Source organism: Megascapheus bottae, chromosome 7, assembly GCF_031878675.1.
Source record: "Megascapheus bottae isolate mThoBot1 chromosome 7, mThoBot2.hap1, whole genome shotgun sequence".
Lineage (NCBI taxonomy): Eukaryota > Metazoa > Chordata > Mammalia > Rodentia > Geomyidae > Megascapheus > Megascapheus bottae.
This window is the reverse complement of record NC_143515.1, coordinates 71,645,195-71,661,198: the sequence shown is the minus strand read 5'-3', so window position 1 is coordinate 71,661,198 and position 16,004 is coordinate 71,645,195. Positions and strand designations below refer to the sequence as shown.

Genomic DNA, 16,004 nt, shown 5'->3' with positions numbered 1-16,004 from the left:
ATATTAGCTAGAATACTTTGTTACATATGGTTATAAATACACAGGACAAGTACACAAATGGTGAAAGATGAGAATGAAACAGCAATGCCACTATAATTAAAACTGTAATAAAGTGATATTTCCAGACTAATAATAAATGACTCAAATGCTCTTTCATTCATTTTTCCTCACATAACTTTTTGACTGTATACACCATATACAAAGTATAAATTTATGGGTTTCTTTTTTTCCTTGCCAGTCCTGGGGCTTTCTTAAAGCTAGAGTCTACCACTTTAGCCATAGCACCACTTCCAGCTTTTTCTATGTATGTGGGTGGTATTGAGGAATTGAAACCAGATCTTCGTGCATGGAGGCAAGCACTCTACCACTAGGCCAAACTCCTGGCCCCTTATTATTATCATTATTACTATTTTTGATGGGTCATGGGGGCTTGAACTCTGGGCCTGGGCACTGTCCCTGAGCCCTTTAGCTCAAGGCTACTGCACCACCCCCTTGAGCAAAAGCTCCACTTCCCATATTTTAGTGAATAATTGGAGATAAGAATCTCATGCTCTTTAATGCCCTGGCTGGCTTTGAACTTCAGTCCTCAGATCTCAGCCTCCTGAGTAGCTTAGGACTACAGCTGTGAGCATCCAGCTTTTTTTTTTGGGGGGGGGGCAGTCTTGGGCCTTGAGCTTGGGCCACTGTACTTGGGCTTTCTACCACTGGAACCACAGCACCATTTCCAGTCTTTTTCTATATATGTGGTACCGAGAACTCGAACCCAGGTCTTCGTGCATGCTAGACAAACACTCTTACCACTAGTCCCTTATTTATATTTTTTAAAGACAAGTATAAATTTTCTTTTTCTTTATTTTTTGCCAGTCCTGACACTTAAATTTAGGGCCTGGGCAGTATCCTTGAATTTTCTCAAGGCTAGTGCTCTACCATTTGGGCCATAGTACCACTTCTAGCTTTTTTGTGTAAGTGGTATCAAGGAATGGAACCTAGGGCTTTGGGCATGGTAGATGAGTAAAGTCTAATTCACTCCTGGCCCTGAACTATTATTTTATGATGCTTCACGGTCATTACCTGCCTAGTCTAACCTTGAATCAGTCCTCAGATCTCAGCCTCCTGAATAGCTAGTATTATAGGTATGTACAATGGCACCCAGAAAACTCTTCAAAGATAAAACCAATTTTAAAATATACTTTTTGGGCTGTGAATGTGGCCTAGTGGTAGAGTGCTTGCCTATCATGCATGAAGCCCTGGGTTCGATTTGTACTAGTACCAGTACAGAAAAGCTGAAAGTGGCACTATGGCTCAAGTCATAGTGTCAGACTAGCAAGTCAAGTGAGCCTAATGCTCTGAGCTCTACCAGAAAAAAAAACAACAAAAAAGTACTTTTCAAGTGGTTTATGAACTGTAATCCCCACTGTGTACATTACCTTTATAATAATTTTTTTTTAATTAAAAAGTTTTCAGAGCTGGGAGTTTGGCCTGGTGCTTGCCTAGCATGCACAAAGACACTGGTTCAATTCCTCAGCACCACATACATATAAAAAGCTGGAAACAGTGCTGAGGCTCAAGTGGTAGAGCCCTAGTCTTGAGAAAGCCCGAGGATAGTGCTCAGGCCCAGAGTTCAAGCCCCAAGTTTATCAGTTAATAATACAAATTATTTCAATAAAACCGTAGAAACTTCATATAATGATATTTTTATTTTCAAACATTTAAAGTTTAAAAAATGATTATCTCAGATATGCTATGAAAAGTAAAATCCTATATAAAAGACATAAATTGTAAAATAAAAATCTGAGATTGAAACAGAAATGTAAAAGATGAGTAAATAAAAAGCCTCAAGTCTTAAAATTCCAGCAGCAGGGGAAGGGGAGAAAAATTAAGAATATACGCAATAGCAACAGAGTTTAAATTAATGGAAGAAAGAAAAATGTGCACCAGGAAAAATGATCGGAAACAAATTCAAAGGCTCATATAAACACAAAAGAATTCTGTAACTGTAAGTTAAAAATCCAAGTAAGACTCCAGAGTAAAATATCTAAATCACAAATTATTTTTTTCCATATGGTATCTCTTTTCATGTGGGAGCTACTGGAAATTCAGTGACATGACTTTTAATTTTTTTCCTAGCACCAGGGTTTGTGAGGTTGCTCAACTTGCTTTCTTGACTAGCACACTCTACTACACTTTTTGGGTAATAGTCTTATATACATTACTGCTAGTTTTAAAAAACAAGATCCTCTACCTGGGAGTGGTGGCTCACATCTGTTATCCTAGCCACTCAGGGTGCTGAGATCTGAGGATCATGGTTCAAAGCCAGCCCAGGCACTAAAGTCCATTGTCTACAACTAAAACACTAGAGAAAGCAGGAAGTATTGCTGTGGCTCAAGGAGTAGGTTAGGGCAGCAGCATTGAGCTAAAGAGCTCAGGGACAGTGCCCAGGCCCAGAGTTCAAGCTCGATTTGGGGGGGGGGGGGGGGCCACACAAGATCCTCTACAATCTTAGTTTCCTAAGAAGCTAGGATTAGAGGTTGTAGCAAGCTACCAGCAAGACAATCTCTTTGGTATGGAATGAAAATTTTACCATGTGACTGGTAGGGATATTACTGCCAACAGAACCTTCGCCAACATTCTGACAAGTAAAAGATGTCAGAAGTGTTCAGATTTTTGAGTTTTCCAAGTTTGGAATATTTGTGGAGAATTTACTGGTTGAGTATACCTAATAAGAAATTTGAACTAAAAAACAAGAGTAGAAATTTCTAGAGTGAGCTGGGCACAGTGACTCACGGCTGTAATCCTAGCTACTCAGGAAGCTGAGATCTGAGGATCATGGTTCAAAGCCAGGCTGGACAATACAAAGCCATGAGACTCTTATCCCCAATTAATCACTAGAAAACATGAAATGGGGCTGCTCTCAGGCCCCGGGTAGGGTGATAGCCTTGAGCTAAAGAGATCAGGAACAGCACCTCGGTCAAAGTTCAAGCCCCATGTCCACCCCCCCCCCCAAAAAAAGAAAAGAAATTTCTAGAGTGTCATATCTGTGCAAAAATTTCAGGCTTTTGATTGTTATGTTTGATCTGCACAATGTATTTTAAACATGTGATTCAAGTAATTCTCATGCTGCACAATAAAATCAAACCAAGTATTTTCTGGTTTTAAACTTACGACAGTCTTGACTAATTGGTGAAAAGATTAACAAACGTTAGAACCATAATGTCATAGATAATATAATGAAAGGCTAATGAGGAGAAAACCAAAAGGTCAGCTAATTGCTCTAATTCAAAATTAGTACAAAAGGCTGGGTGCCAGTGGTTCACAACTATAATCCTGGCTACTCAAGAGGCTGAGAGGTGAGGGTCACAGATCAAAAAGCAAGCCTAGGCAGAAAAGTCTGTGAGACTCTTATTCCCAATTAGCCATCAAAAAATTGGAACTGGAGTTGTAGCAGAACACCAACCTTAGGCAAAAAACTCAGAACAGCATAGAGGAATAGAGTTCAAACCCTAAAACTAGCATTGGAAAAAAAAAAAAAAAAAAAAAAAAAGGGGGTAGCCTTGAGCCAAAGAGCTTAGGGGCAATGCCCAAGCCCAGAAGTAGGTCAGTAGCCTTGAGCTAAAGAGCTCAGGGACAATGCTCAGGGCCAGAGTTCAAGCCCCATGGACCACCCCCCTCAAGACAAGCAGTAATTTTAATGCAGAAAAACAATCCCTCTCCCTGTTGGATGACAGGTGTGAGCCACCAGCACCTGGGCGTCTTTCTTTTTTAGGTGACACTAGGATCTGAACTCAAGTCCTTGCATTCAAGCCAGTCCATTCCCACAATTACCATGAAACAATATAATGGTACTTTATATCTATCAAATGCTATTCAACTAGAAGAAACTTTATGTTAAAAAAACATGGTGGCTCAGTTAAAGACTAAAAGTAACTTTCGTTATGCTTTCATGAATTCAAGTCCTTACAACCAAAATGGCCGTAATACAATTTTAACTCTGAGAAGAATGGATTTTAGCTAGGTACTGGTGGCTCATGGCCATACTCAGCCTACATAGGAGGCTGAGATATGAAGATCATAGTTTGAAGCCTGCCTGGGAAGGAAAGCTGGTGAGATTCTCAATCCCCAATTAACTACCAAAAGCCAGGAGTTATCCTGTGGCTCAATGGTAGAATATCAACTTTGTGTAAAATAGCTAATGGACAGGGCCCAAGCCCTGAGTTAAACAACTATATCAAAACAAACAAAACAGCAAGTTTTAACCACTGTAGAAGTGTGCTAGTCTAACATGCACAAGGCCCTTAAACATTTTATAAGAAAAACCTTAATAATAACACCACCCCACCCAGTCCTGGGGCTTGAACTCAGGGCCTGGGCACAGTCGTTGGGCTTTCTTAAGGCTAGGGATATTTTGATGAAAGCAATGAACTGAAAAATATGAAGTCCACAGAACATTATTTTGATGCTGATCCTGGAGATTGAAATCAGAGCCTAGCCGCAGTCCCTGAGTTTCTGTGCTTGTGGCTAGTACTCTACCACTATGAGCCGTAGCTCTACTTTTAAGTTTTTGGTGGTGAACTGTGACAGTCAGATCTCAGCCTCCTTAGCAGCTAGGACTTGAGCAACCAGTACCAGGCTCCACAATAAATTTAATACACCTATCTACTGAGTTTCATAAGGTTAGCTTAATGTGACTTAACACATATCAGGTCAAACAGTATATTCACATAAAGTCTACTTTAGTACTGAATATATATTGTAATTCACTGAATATGGTACCCCAAACAAAAAAGTTTGGTTAAGTCAATGTCTATGGCCCAATGCCTGTAATCCTGGCCACTCAAGAGACTGAACTCTAAGAAGTGAGTTTTGAAGCCAGCCTAGACAGCAAAGTCCATGAAAGTTTTATCTACACCCCCCCGCCCACACACACCATCCTAAGATGGGGACCATCTGTATCTAAAAATAAAATGCCACATTAGAGAAAATGACCAAGCAACTACAGGCAAATGGCCTTTTTCCTCTATCACTTGTGACCAAAATAACACGAGAAAATCATTTCAATAGTGCTGAAACTGAAACCAAGAACTTCAACCCCATTCTTTTACATTTCAGGATTAAAAAAATATTAAATTCTTCTCTTAATTCCTTTCTATAACCTCCAGTAAAGTGCCGCTTAAAAAAAAAACCAAACAACAACAAAAAAAAGGTGAGCCGGGTACATTGGCTCACACCTGGAATCCTAGCTATTCAGGAGTCTGAGATTTGAGGATCACAGTTGAGAGCCAACAAGGGCACTAAAGACTCTTATCTCCAATAAGAGTACACTAGAAAAGGGGAAGTGGGGCTGTGGCCATGGGGTAGGGCTGTAGCCTTGAGCTGAAGAGCTCAGGGACAGTGCCTAGGTCCAGAGTTCAAGCCCCATGGCACACAAAAATAAATATAAAAGCTGCAGTAACAGGCAAACTGGGTATAATTTTAGGATCAAAACCAGGGGTAGGCAGTAGGGGGCTCATGCCTGTAATCCTAGCTACTCAGGAGGCTGAAATCTGAGGACCAGTTTAAAGTTAGCCCAGGCAGGAAAATCTCCAATGAATCACCCTAAAACCTAGAAGTGGAGCTGTGGCTCAAAATGAAGAGCTCAGAGCACAAAAGCTCAGAGACAGTGCCCTACCCTTGAGCTCAAGCCCCATGACCTACTAAAAAAGAAATAAATAAATAAAACAGGGGCATACAATTATGTCTCCCACACTTTAAGGTTTAAAATGTATACAATACATATATCCTTCAAATCTATTCATTTTTAAATAATGATGAAAATTAAAACCCATGAATCATCTTCTAAGGCTGAGAGGACATTCATTTTTCTGAAAGTCAGAAAATAAGGGAAATGCATAAAGTATTACTGTAACTTTTATATAAACCATCTTTTATAGTAACCTCACAAGTGATGAGGAAAAGGAAAGAAGTCAAGGGACTTGGCGAGCAACCTTCTAATGAAGACTACTCAATGTTTTTTCTGGTACGGTTTAGTAGAAAGTACAAAAATAAGTTGGCCAAGTCCCACCATTCAAACAAGTAAACAGAATTTTATTTATAGCCAGACACTGTGACTGAAAACTAGTTAAGCAGGAGGCTGAGATCCAGAGGACTGTGGCTTGAGATCAGTCTGGGAAGAAAAAAAACCAGTAAAAGGCCAGCCGTAAGTTCAAACTCTAGTAAGTAGGGGATAGGGATTGCATTTACAAAAAAAATAAAGCACACATTGAATGGTACCACTGGGAAGCAGCTGGCAAGATGTAGAAGAAAGTTTCTTCAACAAATTAAAAAGAAATAAAGATGAAGGAGAAACCAAGATTAAAAGACCTTTCAAACAAATGCGACATATAGAACTTACTTGGAATGGATTTAAACAAAAATATGAAGATATTTGATATTTGAATCACTTAGAGAAATTTGGTTTAAATAATGAATTTTGAAAGTATGATGATATTATGGTTATAATTTTTTTGCCCTTTTTGTTGGTTGTGAGACTCCTGGTCTAGCCACTGTTCCTGAGCTCTTTAACTCAAGGCTACCGCCCTACCCCTTCAGCCACAGCCCCACTCCCCCTTTTCTAGAGGTTAATTGGAGATAAGAGTCTCATGTTCGTTAGTGCCATGGCTGGCTCTGTACTGAGATCCTCAGATCTCAACCTCCTGAGTAGCTAAGATTACAGGTGTGAGCCACCATGCCCAGCTGGTCATAACTTTTAAAGAAAAGGATTATCTTAGAAATTATGTCCCAGTTTCCTGAGTAGCTAGGATACAGGCGTGGGCCATGGGTACATAGTTCCCCCACTCACTTGAGACAAGGTTTTTCTAAGTGTCTCAGATTGCCTAAAACTTGTGATCGCCCCCTTCATCCAAAGTATAAGTAATCAATGCCACTGACCCTGGTTCAGAAGTTAACTGTATTTTGGTTTTACAAACTTAATATTTGCACAGAATAAAATTATTTTTTAGATGCAGTCTATAAATTTCATTGCCATAGATAGTTTATCTATCAGAAAGTCTTGAAGTACACAGGAAGAAGGAATCTACTTCAAGGATATAGAATATAAAGTATATTTTTCAAGATTAGAAAGCATGGAAGCCTCATATTATGATTTAATCATAGGATAGAATAGATTATTTTCATTAACAGTTTGCAAAGAACAAATCCATGTGATCTGAATTATTTTCATCCTGACAGGCATTAACTATGTGTCAACAGTGTCAGTCACATTAGAGCTAGAGGTAAAAGAAATTGGGTTAATCACAAAGGAAAACATAGGTACTTATTAATTCCAATCAGAGCTGTGTTGAAATATCAGATTTCAAACTAAAGCTAAACTGAGGAACTTAGCTATGGGTACAAAAGTATTAGGCTAATAGCTGAACACCAGTGGCTCATGCCTGTAATCTCACTACCTTAGAAAGCTGAGACCTGTAGGATGGTGGTTCAATGCCAGTCCAGACAAAAAGCTGAGCTGGAGGAGTGTTTCAAGTGGCAGAGCACCAGCTGCAAGCAAGAAGATGAGCGAAAGAGAAAGACAGAGAAGCTATAATTTCAAACCCTGGTACTTGCATAAAACATAACAAATATGTATACATAAGTATTTGGCTATATAAATGTAGAATGAACTGTTGGCTCAACTGGTTATTATTTCTAATAACTGACTAGAGTTCCTTCTCCAGGCAAGTATTAGGCCAGATTCTTTAAAGTCTAAGGGAAAGTAGACAAGAATATATCTAGCTTATGGCTTATAGTTTTCTTTCAAAGTCATTTACATCCAATTTTTGAACATGCTGTATAGGACAATGCCATTTATAAAGACTCTAAGACATAAAACAAGCTGTTAGCAGTTCAACAGGAATCTCTTCTGCCACTTACCTATGAAAAGATAACAGGACACAACAAATATAATCTTAACAATAAAACACAAACTATTGTGATGTATTAGGTCTTGTTTCAGTATTTTATATCCATTTCAAAGAGATGTTAGCAAGTGTGTTGGGGGTGTCTCATTAGTAACAGGAGGCAATGGAGTAACTGTTATGACTGACATAATTGAACATGTAGGGCTAAAAAGTTAGGTATGTTTGCTAAATCTATGAGTAGTATTGAAAGCAGACTTCAAGATCCTATCTGAATAAATTAATTAGTTGCATATGTTCAACATACCCACAAAAGCAGACATTTCTCAAAGGGCAAAGGTCCAGAAGAATTTGGACGAAAGACTAGTCTTAAAAAGAAACTGGTCTACCAAGCAGTAACATAAATCTAAATGATAATCAGTGCAAAAGATATCTTTGTTATATGGACACTTACTGTACCAAAGTGTTTTGAGACCAAACAGCTCTAACCACATACCTGGGGGGAGGGGGAGATTGGGAGTTGAAAAGAATTACTAACTTGCCTATTTACAACAGCATTATTACATCCTATTTTAGTTTTTTCAAGCTCATAAAAGTGAGTCCATCAGTTTCAATTGTAACAGAACTTCAAAATCAAGTTTAATGAAATAATCTCTTTGATGGAGACAAGAATTCATATATAGCCTCTGATGTCAACAAACATTTTGAAACATACGGTTTTCTTCATGGACAAGTATTTCCCAGAGAGGAACCTATTTAACAACACGATGTGGGACCACTTTAAAACACAGGTATAAACAAAAGTTCAAAAGGCTCCAAATTCAGGGGTATAACAAACCTAAAACAGTTCTCCTGTGCAGTTAAATGTTTTTTTCACAGTGTACAAAAAAATTGATAGTGAAATTTTTTTCTTTCACTATCATGTATACATAGTTGACTTTTCAGATGTTCTAACACACACACAAATCAAAAAGCACAGACAAGAAAAAACACACCATTGCATTTCATAAAAGCAACATAAGATACAATAAAGGGTCTTTACCTTACTGTACATTAGACCCTCAGTTTGAATTTTCAGGAAAGTAGAACTTTTTCAAAAGACTAATATCTAAAAGCAAAAGCAATCTGGCATGTTTTATCCAACATCAAATATTTTACATATATTATAAACACACACAAACACACATACATGTATACATACAAATAAAAAGGGTTTTGGTTTGTTTTTTACCTAAATGCAAACTGGATGAGGATCCATGTGATGAGAGTGATGGCGGTGGCGTAAGTGAATGTCCTGGAGTTTGGCTTGGCAGAGGCATGCCTATTGGACTTGGAGAGGAGGAAAATCCCAGACTATTGTAAAATGGTTGCCCTATGGGTGCTAGGCTGCTACTAGATCTTTTGTACAAGTCAGAACTAGTAGATAGAGACTCTCTCCTTGTGGCACTACTACTTGCAGAACTGCCAACTGAAGAAGAAATAAAAAAAACCCTAATTACATACAGTGTTAACTGGATAAAACCTATCCCCAACTCTTGCTGGGCAACACAGAAGTGATCACAATAATTATTTTTAGAAGCATTATGGATATAATTACTGTGATAACTATATATACTAACTTATTAATCATAAAAGGGTATAAATGCACCCCCATTAAAATCATTACTTAACAGAGCCATCATACTTTTCATTATGTTGCATATATTTACCATTGTTGCGTATGACTACTGTGCTTTAATACCCTGGTATGATTTATAAACCCTGAAATTGCAAGCTGTCTGCTTCAGGAAATGCTAAATTAAATCCCAATAAGGTTAATTTTGACATTATTCTAATCTCTGCAGCTTATTTTTAGACTTCAACTCAATGCCAAGAAAAGATTACACTAATAAATGGAATATAAACACATTTCTTTCACCATTCACATTAGATTTCTGTGTTTAAAACCTAAGCCCATATTGGCCCGAATATCAGTCAGTGGTGAAATACAGATGGGGACAAACTCCTCAGTATTATACACATATATACCTATATGTGTATACAGATATATACACACATGTATTTGCATCTTTGCATCTTCAACAACTAAATCATAAAATATATACAAAATATTACACATTTAGAAAACTAATAGCTCTCATGATTTTACCATACCAAAAACATGCTTTTACTTCCTATCCCTCAGAAAGCTTCATTCCTAAGATTCTAGTATTGAATCTAGAACACTTTCTGAAGACTAATCTTCCCCGCTCACAGGTAACATACAATTTACCTAACCTCACATGCCTCATCATATTAAATATTGAATTTCTTTACTTCTATGAATATTTTCATATTTTGGTACTCCACAAAAATCATAAAATATCAAACTACTATGTTGGTCTAGTGAGTTATGCATGCATGCTCAGAAGAGCAAGCTAAGACCTTGCTGCCAATCAATATATTTGCATAATCAAAACTTTTACCATTCCTTATCAGTTGAGGGTCAAACTCCCGATGTCAAGTATCCATTTAGAACTCAATATTTTCAGATATACTTTCTATTTCTAAGTACTAACAACCAAAAGTGCCTTTTGTAGCTCAGAAAATTTTATACTTCTGTAACTGCTAAATACTATTTGTAAGGACAAGCTCTATATTCGGACCAATATGGCAATTCTTTTAAAGGAATTGCAAAATTTCTGTCAAGTCACAAAAGCAGATCACATAAGATATAAATTAAGGAAAACAAGCAGAGAACATAATGGGTTGACAAAGCTAAGCTTGCAACAAAGACAGGAACTGTAATTATACTGGCTTTGCCAAATTCAGGGTTCCATTAAAAAAAAGTGTGGGGGGGAACCCAGTAGGATCTTAAGCAAAAGGCTATATAATGCTATGTAACTTTTAATAACACCTAATGCAGTTTCTTTAAAATGATGTTTTATTGCAGACATTTTAAGACATATAACAGGAAACTGCTCAGTAGCTCTTTATTTTACTAGCACGAACAAATGTCGAATAGCTTTTCTATAGTTGGTCTGACAAAACTGTCAACATCTGCTACATTAACTATAATTTAAAAGGACACTGTCAAAGCATATTTTCAAAAACATTTATATTACATATATTTTAAATTCCTGTTTGAAAAAAAAAAAACACAAGAAAAAAGGTAGGAGCTCTCTAATGAGAAGAGCAATGTTACCAGTTTAGTAACAAATATCCAAAGAAACCATTTTGACATGCAATGTTATTTCCCCACCAAAAAAGTAAAATGTTTAAAAATAATTCCATAATTACGTTAAGTTTTACTGCATCACAATCTACAACACTGACTAAAATTAGGCTAGTCAAAATAATGGAATCCCTAATCATCACACATATGTAAAATGCTAGAAATTGTAAACTTTCTACTGGAATAGCGTATTTTAAATATGAGGTCACATAAAGGATGATTTAATTACTATATTACAGTGGCTAAGTCTCTGGCCAACTGTATTATAAATTATGGTATCTAACAGCATTCCACAATAACACTTTATCATACTAATAAGAGAATATCCGTGTGTGCATGCATGCATATATACATTTTAGTTTTCATGTATGCATGTAGCTGCCACCATGTGAAATGGCAACTGACAGATTTATTCTAAGAGGATAATGAGTAAAGGCACTTGAATAAACCCAGGAAATATTCAAAAAGAGGGTCAAGATGACAACTACAAATAGTGGCAGTCAGTGATGGCAACCGCTAAAATTCTCTAAAGCAAGGCAAAAAGGACATTTACCAGAATTGAAAACAAATTTGAGTACCTGATGCTTACAAGTAAAAACGTCGGTTTGAAGAAAGAAGCATCTATAGTGGACAATGCGAATTAGCTATTAAAGGTCAGTCTATCTATGGGTGGTCTCCTTAACTAAAAGACAAATTGAAAAGAACTGAGCAGAAGACCTACAAATCCCTATCAAATCAGTGGCATATATCAGAAATTGGAACATGGGGGTTTATCAAAACTGTGCTTTTTCCTAGATTGTTTATGATCAAAATCTATAGTTTAAAAACTAGCATTCCATAATATGTATTTTTGAGATTTTATGCTCTTTGTTTTCTTCAAAATGTTTAAGATTCTTTGGGTTAAAAAAAAGATTCTTTGGGTATATTATTTCAACTTCGTTAGAATCAAAGAATGAATCTTATGGGTGTCCATGTGCTCAACATAAAAATATACTGCAGTTTGAAAGGAATGAAAACCTTAACTAGAAAAACTAGAACACTAGATTTCCATGCACACTAGATTCTTCCCTCATCAGAACATTTAGTGTCAGGCAACTATGACATTTTTATTTCATTTTAACAAAAACATTTTATACCTAAGTTTGTTGCTGTTCTAGAGTATTTGCCCTACAAATATGAATGGTAAAAGTTCAGCAAGTTCGGCTGATATTTTTTAGAGAAAACTAGTAAGCATCTGATGATAGGTGTTATGTTAATTTTGTCATTTCCCACACCTGAAAACAATGTCATTTGATGTGGGAGGAAGCCAGATGAGAAATGGATATTGAAGATTCTAGGATGAATGTTTCTTAAGGTCAAATTAATATTCCTACCCTTCAAAAAGCTGCCCATTTTATCAGTACAATTAGTGTACTTTTCCTAATGTAACACCATTTAAAATGATTATTTTTTTTTTTTGGGGGGGGGTCTGGTTATGGGCCTTGAACTCTTGTCCTGGGCATTGTACCTGAGCAATTCAACTCAAGACTAGTGCTCTACCATTTGAGCCATAGCAACACTTCTGGCTTTTTGGTAGTTAATTGGAATAAGAGTCTCATGGACTTGTGTGCCCGGGCTGGCTTTGAACCGTGATCATTAGATCTCAGCCTCCTGAATAGCTTGGATATAGGTATGAGCCACCGGTGCCCATCTAAAATGATAAAATTATTTGATTTAAAATGAAGGTAACGATTTTGGTAGTAGCTTAGGGGCTTGCTTATAAAGTTACATTTTAGAGTATGACAAATAAAGAAAACCCCAATGAATCAACCACCAGAATTTCCTAAAACCAAACCACATCATTGGCACAGAAAGACAATTATTAAAGTATCAGAATGGTAAGATGGTAAGCATTAATATTGTAGAGAAAGTAATAAAGAACTAGCAATTGGAATATATTGTTTCAAAAATCTTACCAAAAGAAAAATCTGAGCAATTCACTTTCAAAATAGAAAACAAAAATGTTTTACATCTGAGAAGCATGGACTGCTAAATGTTCACGAACGTTTACATCATTTTTTAAGAGGTATATTTTTCTTTTAGAAATTTAAGTTAAATATAGCACATGACACTTCATTACTGAACTTCCTAAATGAATATACTTCCCTTAATATTAAAAACACAAATACTTCATATATCCACTTAGCACAGCATACTAATCTAAAAAATAAACTTACCTGATGAGCCAAATCCACCAAGGGCAGAGCCTATAGTAGCACCCAAAGAGCTACCACCTCCAAAGCCAAGAGATGTACTTCCAGGCTGACCTGGTCCATGAGAAAATAGAGAACTACTCTGGGAACTATTAGTTAAAGAACTGCTCCCATAAAATGAGTTAGACTGCAGGTTAGTGCTTGGCTGCTGTTGTTGCTGCTGCTGGGGTGGCTGAGTGCCAATTGGCCGAAACAGACCATTTGTGCTGCCTGTAAGACTGTTTGCAGTTCCTCCAGCTGCTGCTGCTGCTGCTGTAAAACAAATTTCACACACTTAAAAACTACCCAGAAAACTTTTCTGCTTTAAAAATTATATTTGAAACAATACTAGAAAAACATCTCTAAAGATGTCAGTTACACTTACCAGCTTGTGCTGCAGCTGAACTAATTAAAACAGGTGTTGGAGCCATTAATCGAACTGGAGCTCCAAGGCCAGTTCTTGCTCCAGGGCCAACCACTAAGGCACCAGTCTGATCATAATAGGCAGTTGGAGCTAGTACTTGGTAGCCTAGACATTAAAATAAATTTTTACTAACAAAACACTTATAAAAATATGCATGTTTATATTCTCTGGCAATCTTGTGTTGTCAGCCCAAAATAATGGTTTTATACTATTAACTACCAAAGCCTTAAATACCTACTATATGAAAAACAACACATTAAATAAGGGATTACTAAGCATATGAAAAACAGAATGTAGGTAAACTTTCTTCTGTTGTTTTAACAGATGCCTTTAACAGGAACACCTTTCACTTATGGACTATAAAAGGAATTATTTTCCTTAGTATAGAAACTATAGGCCACCAAGAGCTAATAATAGAATATGCCTACTACGTAACTTCAGTATTTTTTAAACTAAAGGTTTCATTTCTAACATTTCCTTATATTTCCATTTGTAAGCATCACTTCAAAATCTCAAACCATAACCTGAGTAACTTACAATCTTAATAGTCTACTTGTAAAGGTTTTCAAACTAGAGTTTGATTAAAATGATGCAGACATTTGGTTTTACTGCAGGCCCTGGTAATAAAACATCTATCAGTATGCGGGGCACCAAAGGCTCACACCTGTAAGCCTAGCTACTCCGGAGGCTGAGATCTGAGGATCAAGGTTCAAAGCTGGCCCAGGCACAAAAGGTCCTGAGACTCTTATCTCCAATTAACCTCTAGAAAATGGAAAGTGAGGCTTGGCTCAAGGGTAGGGTGATAGCCTTGAGCTGAAGAGCCCAGGGACATCGCTCAAGCCCCATGACATACCAAAAAAAAAAAAAAAAAAAAAAAAATCCGCCAGTAAAACTGTAGAAATCAAATAATGGTTAACTAGTGCATATTTAAGACACAGAACACACTCATTTCAAAAGCATTACTGTCTATTTAAAATTTCAGGATGAATTAAAATTTTTACATACAACACAAATGTCCTCCTGAAAAATAAATCAAATACCAGCTAACTTATAAACAGTAAACACAAAGATTCCCCAGTCATCTTCTGATAACAATCTAACATCATACATCATACCCCTTTAAACTTTCCTAAGGGCTTAAAATGAAAAGCAAAACTCTAAAAATAGCCCCCAGGATCTTATTCCTACCCCCAAGGGAAAAAGGTCAAGCAGATTCCCATAGAAAGAGCTCTACTAACGGAGAGAAGCTGAAACAGAGGGGTAAAGGGACAGTAATCAAAATGGTAAAGGAGTCAGTCAGACTTCGACTCGGGCTTTTACTCTGAAAAGATCTATCACTTTTTGTTTGTTCTTATTTTTCTGTACTTGTCTTGCTCACTGTCCCTGAGCTTTTTCTGCTCAAGGCTAGTGCTCCTCTTCTGGCTTTTGGGCAGTTAACTGAAGGTTTAAGAATCTCATGCAATTTTCTGCCCAGGCTAGCTAACAACCACTATCCTCAGATCTCACCTTCCTGAGAAGCTTGAAGTACAGGCCTGAGCCACCTGTGCCCAGCCACAAATCAGAGGGTTTTGAAGAGAAGAATAACTTACTCTGAATTTTCTCTCCTTCAAGCTATAGTGTAGAGAACAGATTTCAAGGGGAAAGTTTCTAATTCAAGAAAGGAGGAATAAGTTAAAACATGGGAACTTGGATGGAAGGCCAATCTAGATGAGTTGTGACTTTATCAGTGAAGACAGTTGAGGATGAACTCTGCTGGGGGCATAGCTCAAATTGTACTTGCCCAACATACACCAGGCCCTGGATTCAATCCTTAGTACTACAAAAAAAACCAAACGGAGAGCCAGCAGTCTTTGTTGAAACTACATTTGGGAAAAGGGGGTAAAAGAGCTCATGAGGGGGCTGGGAGTTTGGCCTAGTTGGTAGAGTGCTTGCCTAGCATGCACAAAGACCCGGGTTCTATTCCTCTGTACCACATACATAGAAAAAAGCCAGAAGTGGTGCTGAGGCTCAAGTGGTAGAGAGCTCTAGTCTTGAGAAAATTCAAGGGCAGTGCTCAGGCCCTGAGCTCAAGCCCAACACTGGCAAAGGAAAAAAAAGGAGCTCATGATAGCAAAGTAAATAGGGATATCACATTTATCCAAAATACATTTTTCAACTTCTTACTATAACAGTCTTAGTAGTGTCTGATGATTAGATAATTATCTTCATACTGGTTACGTATATTGTCTTTCTCTTACTTAACACTT

General features: G+C 37.2%; 1 protein-coding gene across 10 annotated transcripts in view; it reads right to left on the bottom strand.

Annotated features, from left to right (window-relative positions):
* Positions 1-16,004, bottom strand: part of Pum2 (pumilio RNA binding family member 2) — a 76,813-nt gene that overhangs the window by 19,464 nt on the left and 41,345 nt on the right. For 5 of the 10 annotated variants that reach the window (XM_090337390.1, XM_090337392.1, XM_090337393.1 and 2 more), the window contains 3 exons: positions 13,720-13,863; positions 13,320-13,607; positions 9,121-9,357 (listed from right to left, as the gene is read on the bottom strand). In XM_090337390.1, coding sequence (XP_090193516.1) covers positions 9,121-9,357; positions 13,320-13,607; positions 13,720-13,863 — 669 coding nt within the window. The remainder of the gene's footprint in view (positions 1-9,120; positions 9,358-13,319; positions 13,608-13,719; positions 13,864-16,004) is intronic. The other 5 variants (XM_090337394.1, XM_090337396.1, XM_090337395.1 and 2 more) reach the window with 1 other exon arrangement.